General features: G+C 56.9%; 1 protein-coding gene across 1 annotated transcript; it reads left to right on the top strand.

Moving 5' to 3' along the window:
* Positions 1-1,177: 1,177 nt before the first annotated feature.
* On the top strand, positions 1,178-5,167 carry Pglyrp1 (peptidoglycan recognition protein 1). Its single transcript, XM_005086281.4, has 3 exons — positions 1,178-1,627; positions 3,404-3,525; positions 4,881-5,167. Exons 1-3 carry the CDS (start codon positions 1,362-1,364, stop codon positions 5,057-5,059), a joined length of 567 nt encoding a protein of 188 aa, XP_005086338.2. The 5' UTR covers positions 1,178-1,361; the 3' UTR covers positions 5,060-5,167.
* The last annotated feature ends 277 nt before the right edge of the window (positions 5,168-5,444 follow it).

Genomic DNA, 5,444 nt, shown 5'->3' with positions numbered 1-5,444 from the left:
TGCCTAGAATCCCCCAGTGAGGGGCTGGGGATGTGGCTCAGTGGTAGAGCCCCTGCCTAGAATCCCCCAGTGAGGGGCTGGAGTGTGTGTGTGGTGACGTGCACAGGTCCTGAGTTCCATCTGTACCATGGCAAAAAGTATTAATTATTTATTTACTTTTGAGCAGAGAAAACACGTATTTATTGAAGGAAAGTAAGAGAGAGCCCTGGAGGATGAGAGACTCCATGGGAGAACTACCCAAAATCATTAAAAGTGGCATCAGGGAGGACAGGAAGGGAGGCGGTCTGCCCTGATCTCCCCATGTGTGGTGGAGAGGTGTGGCATCAGGGACCCTGGGCAGGACAGAGGCCCCAGGAAAGCTCTCCGTGTGACCCGAATAAAGCGACTGTGACCCTCTGAATCCAGAGCCCCTTCTCTCCAGAATGGAACCGCTAGGGTCACCCATGCAAACCTCGCCACACACAGGAGCTACCCTGAGGGAGTAGTGGTGACACTCATGTGACACCATGTGCCAGACTTCCAGGGACCAAAACCCGGTCCATTCATACAATTCCTGATCAACTCTGGGGGTCAGAAACCTTGCTACCATTTCCGTACTGGATCTGGAGAGATGGGCACAGAGAGGTTGAGTCGCTGGCGTGGACTCACACAGTAGAAAATGGCTGGCGTTCAGCACAGGCAGCTTGGCTCTGATGCTGACTCCGGACAAGAGGCGTCCGTTTGCTTCTGAGGCAGCAGCGTCCGCTGAGCCCATTCTCCTCAGCTGTGGAAGGGGCTCCCACGTATCAGCCTCCTGCCCTGTAGGGCTGAGCATCTTCAGACTTGGACCAAGGGGCTCTGCAGCCAGACACAGTGCCGAGAACACCCCTCACTTCAGCTCAAGGTCATCTTTGGCTAAACATCGAGTTCAAGTTACACGGGACTCCGGCAACTATAAATGCATAATACACGTATTTTTGAAAAGGTACTGCTGTTATGCTCCACCTGCAGGAAGGAAGTCTGTGCCAAAGCCCCGGCCTCTCACCTATGCAACACTTCCTGGAAGGTTACACAAAGCCTTCCCTGAGAAGACACAAGGCTGGGCCGAGATCCAAGCTTTGGAAATTCCAGAAAACCACAAAGATGCATGCCCAAAGCTTCTGTGCCCTTCCCGCTGAGGGAGCTTCTTTCTCCCCACACACTGAGCAAAGGCCGCATGGCTGTCCCACCCTCGTCAAAAGAGGAAGCTGAGTCTGGGGTCCTCCAGGACGAGTCGGGAAAGTCCCGCCCAGATGTGAAGCAAGCCCGGCACGCCACCACCCTGCCCCAGAAGATAAAAGTGCGCAGGGCCAGAGTCTGACTCGCACACGGCCCTGTGAGCCATGCCCTCCACGTCCAGCATGTTGCCTGTCTGGACATTCCTCGCCCTCCTGGGCCTGGGAGCCTCCTGCAATTCTGTCGTGCCCCGCAGCGAGTGGAAGGCCCGGCCCTCCGAGTGCTCCCAGCGCCTGCAGCACCCGATCCGCTACGTGGTGATCTCGCACACGGCAGGCAGCACCTGCGACAGCCCGGCCTCCTGCGAACAGCAGGCCCGCAATGTGCAGCACTACCATATGAGCTCACTGGGCTGGTGCGACGTAGGCTACAAGTGAGTATACAGTGGGGGGGGCGTCAACCGCACTGCTCCAGCCCTCCTGGTGCTGGATCCCGTGCCTCCCTTGGGTGCTACTGCGACTTTCCTCGGTGCGTGCGTGTGTGCGTGCATGTGGGGGGGGGACAGGCTTTGCGTCACACACACCAAGGTGCCCCCCCATACTCTCATAAGGAAATACTTTCCTAAAGGTTCAGCCCTTGCCAGGAAAACGCCAGGCTGACCGAGCCCTGCACCAAGTCCTGGCATCAGCGGGCACATATGCCCAAGGCAGGGGGCGCCACAGGGAAACTGTTACCCTGGGCTCAGCTTCCGTTTCTGCCAAGGCCAATGGGATTGTGGCCCCTAAGACCAAACGCTGGGGAAACTGGCTAACATGTGCCCCAAATCGATGGGCAAATGTCTTCCACCGGCCAGAGTTCCAGAACATACCACTGCATCCCTGTGTATATACAGACAGAAAAAGATGGGTTCTGGGAGAAATAGAATCCGCAGGAAAAGGACTTTTGGATGACTCAGCAAGCCTGACAACCTGAGTTCTAACCCGGGCAGGGGGACGAACTATTGATGGGCCGATGATTGCTCTCATGCATGTGTGTGTACACGCACGCGCGCGCACACACACACACACACACACACACACACTTGCGTATCAGTCTGTGTATCATGTGTGTGCAAGAGCCCTCACAGGTCAGAAGAGGGCACTGGAAGTTAGGTTACCGGTTGTAAGCCACCATGTGGGTCCTGGGAATCAAACCCCGGTCTTCTGCAAGAGCAGAAAGCCCCCTTAACCACTGAGCCTGCTCTTGACCGTTCCCATCATGATGGTGGCTGAGGTTTACAGGCATCCCTGTAAAACCACAGCGCCTCCACCCCAGGCCGGTGCTGTGTTCGTGGACAGGGCACCACACTGTGAAGGAAATACAGGAACCGGTCAACAGCTAACCTTCACCCTTGCTGCTGGTGGATCTGGTGTCTCCCGGAAGTGAAAGAGCTTTTGTCCCTGCTGAGGAGACAGGCTCTGACACACACACACACACACACACACACACACACACACACACACACACACACACAGAAACGCCCCCACTCTTCTATAAGACAACCCTTCACCAAGGCCAGCACCTTGCCGGGATGCTAGGCTGACCGAGCCTAGCCCTGGGTCCCCACGTCCCCATCTTGATCCTGGCTCCTCTGAGGCCGGCTGTGAGCTGGCTTCCCAGGTGGCAGGCAGGGGCTGGGATTCCAAGTTCCAGCATCCTCTGCTTCATCAGCACCGAGGAGGCTGAATCCTCCATTGCCCAACTCCAGACTGCTGACCTAGCAGGTACCCCGGGGAGAGGGGGGGGCCTCCACTGAGACTCGGTCAGTGAGTGACATTCACAGATCTACTGTGCTAAGATCAGAAACCTCCCTTGAGCCCTCGAACCTGGTGCCTGAGGACCCCAAGAGCCGAGGCAGGCTGAACCAAGAACAGGCTTCTTTGAAAACTCTCTTACACTTAGTTACTTGTCTGGGGCAGGCCCGCGGCATGACTCGGTGTGGAGATCAGGGGGCCGCAGCGAGAGAACTGAGTTGCCACGCTTGGCAAAGGGAGGGCCTGTACCCGATGAGCCATGTCACTACCCCAAGGGCAGACTCTGAGGGGCAGGGCTTCTGAGGCTGTGACTTTGTGCAATAAATGGGTGAGGTTGCCTTCCTGTTGCAGAAAATGAGGGAAGGGTGTCAAAGGGAGCCCCTCCCCCCGTATCAAGCCCCGCCCCTTCTCCACAGCTTCCTGATTGGAGAGGACGGCCATGTGTACGAGGGCCGAGGCTGGAACATCAAGGGTGACCATACAGGGCCCACCTGGAACCCCATATCTATCAGCATCACCTTCATGGGCAACTACATGGGTAAGAGCCCAGCGTCCTGGGCTGGGGATGGTGTCGGGAGAAGGGGAGTCGCGGGTTCTGCCATCTATATGCTAACGACCTCGGTTTTTCCCTTCGGATAATGGGGCCACTGGGACCCTATGCTGGGCGTAGCTGATCAGTACTAAATTAAGGGCGGGGGCAGGCAAGCGTAGGAGTACGCAGCTATAATGCCGGCACTCCTCGGGTAGGAACAAAAGCCTGGACCACACAGAGAGATCCCGAAGAAAATGAAACAGGGCTGCAGCTGTGGCTGGGTTGGGAGAGGACCTGTCTAGCTCGCTCAAGGCCGGGGCTCAAACCTCGAGCATCACACAGACCACATGGGTGCAGACCTTAAGCCCAGCGCTGGGGCAAAATCAGTTCAAGCTGACCCTTCTCCCCCCCCGCCCCCGGGCCGGTGCTGAGGATGTGGACAGGGCGCCAGACTGTGAAGGGGACGCAGGAGTCAGCCAGCGCTCACCTCTACCCTGCTGCTGGTGGATCTGGTGTCTCCCGGCAGTGAAAGAACTCTTGTCCCTGCCGAGGAGACAGTCTCTCTGTCTCTCTCTCTCTCTGTCTCTCTCTCTCTCTCTGTCTCTCTCTCTGTCTCTCTCTCTCTCTCTCTCTCTCTCTCTCTCTCTGTCTCTCTGTCTCTCTCTCTCTCTCTGTCTCTCTCTCTGTCTCTCTCTCTGTCTCTCTCTCTGTCTCTCTCTGTCTCTCTCTCTCTCTCTCTCTCTCTCACACACACACACACACACACACACACACACACACACACACACACGCAGAAACGCCCCCACTCTTCTATAAGACAACCCTTCACCAAGGCCGGCACCTTGCCGGGATGCTAGGCTGACCGAGCCTGGCCCTGGGTCCCCATGTCCCCATCTTGATCCTGGCTCCTCTGAGGCAGGCTGTGAGCTGGCTTCCCAGGTGGCAGGCAGGGGCTGGGATTCCAAGTCCCAGCATCCTCTGCTTCATCAGCACCGAGGAGACTGAATCCTCCATCGTCCAGGGAGCTCCAGGCCAGCCTGGGATAGGGACCTTCTCCAGTCAACCAGTTAATTCCTGAGACGTGTTTCATAGATGACAGCTATTTGTGTGGGCCTGGAGCAGAGACGGCCAGGGTCAAGCAACAACGCAACAGGCAGTGGGGGCTCCCTCTGTGTTAGGCTCTCTTTCGAGGTTTATTGAAAGTTAACTATTTAACTCCCACAGCCTTACAGGTAGGTGCCCGATTTCCTTTCCATGAATGAGGAAACCGAGGCAGAGGGCAGTTAAACAACATCCCTCACCTCTCTACCCTTCGAAGATGCCCCGGTCTAACTTTCTGTATCTCGCCCCTCCCCTTGCAGAGCGGGTACCCCCAAAGCGGGCCCTCCGTGCCGCCTTGAATCTTCTGGAATGCGGGGTGGCTCGGGGCTACCTGAGATCCAACTATGAAGTCAAAGGACACAGGGATGTGCAGAACACACTCTCCCCAGGGGACCAGCTCTACGAAGTCATCCAACGCTGGGCAAATTACCGCGAGTGAGACCCCTGTAGTCACCCTGAAATCCCTCCTGTCACCTGCTCCAGCCACCCCCCCCCCCCCCGTCTGTCCTCCCAGTGACCCCCACCAATAAAGAGACAGCACCAAGCATGCTCCTGTGTAACCAGCCACACGACCCCTTCGTCATCTCAGTGAGAAGCCAGGAATCAGTTCCAAGCAGGCCCTGTGTCACTCCCTCAAAAGAACCAATGTGGACCACGCTGCAAGACGCCACTCCCCTGCAGTCTGGCCAAACACATGCAGCTCACTAGTGCCCACCTGCCTCCAGGTGACAGCCAGCAGCCCAGACACACTTTCAGGTCCCATTATCAGGTCATCCTCCCGTCTTCCCACGCCATCCCTAACCCTGCTTCATAAACTAAGGGGC

The sequence above is a fragment of the Mesocricetus auratus genome, unplaced genomic scaffold, assembly GCF_017639785.1.
Source record: "Mesocricetus auratus isolate SY011 unplaced genomic scaffold, BCM_Maur_2.0 Super-Scaffold_100038, whole genome shotgun sequence".
Classification (NCBI taxonomy): domain Eukaryota; kingdom Metazoa; phylum Chordata; class Mammalia; order Rodentia; family Cricetidae; genus Mesocricetus; species Mesocricetus auratus.
Note: the sequence above shows the minus strand (reverse complement) of the source record. Positions and strands in the feature narration are given on the sequence as shown.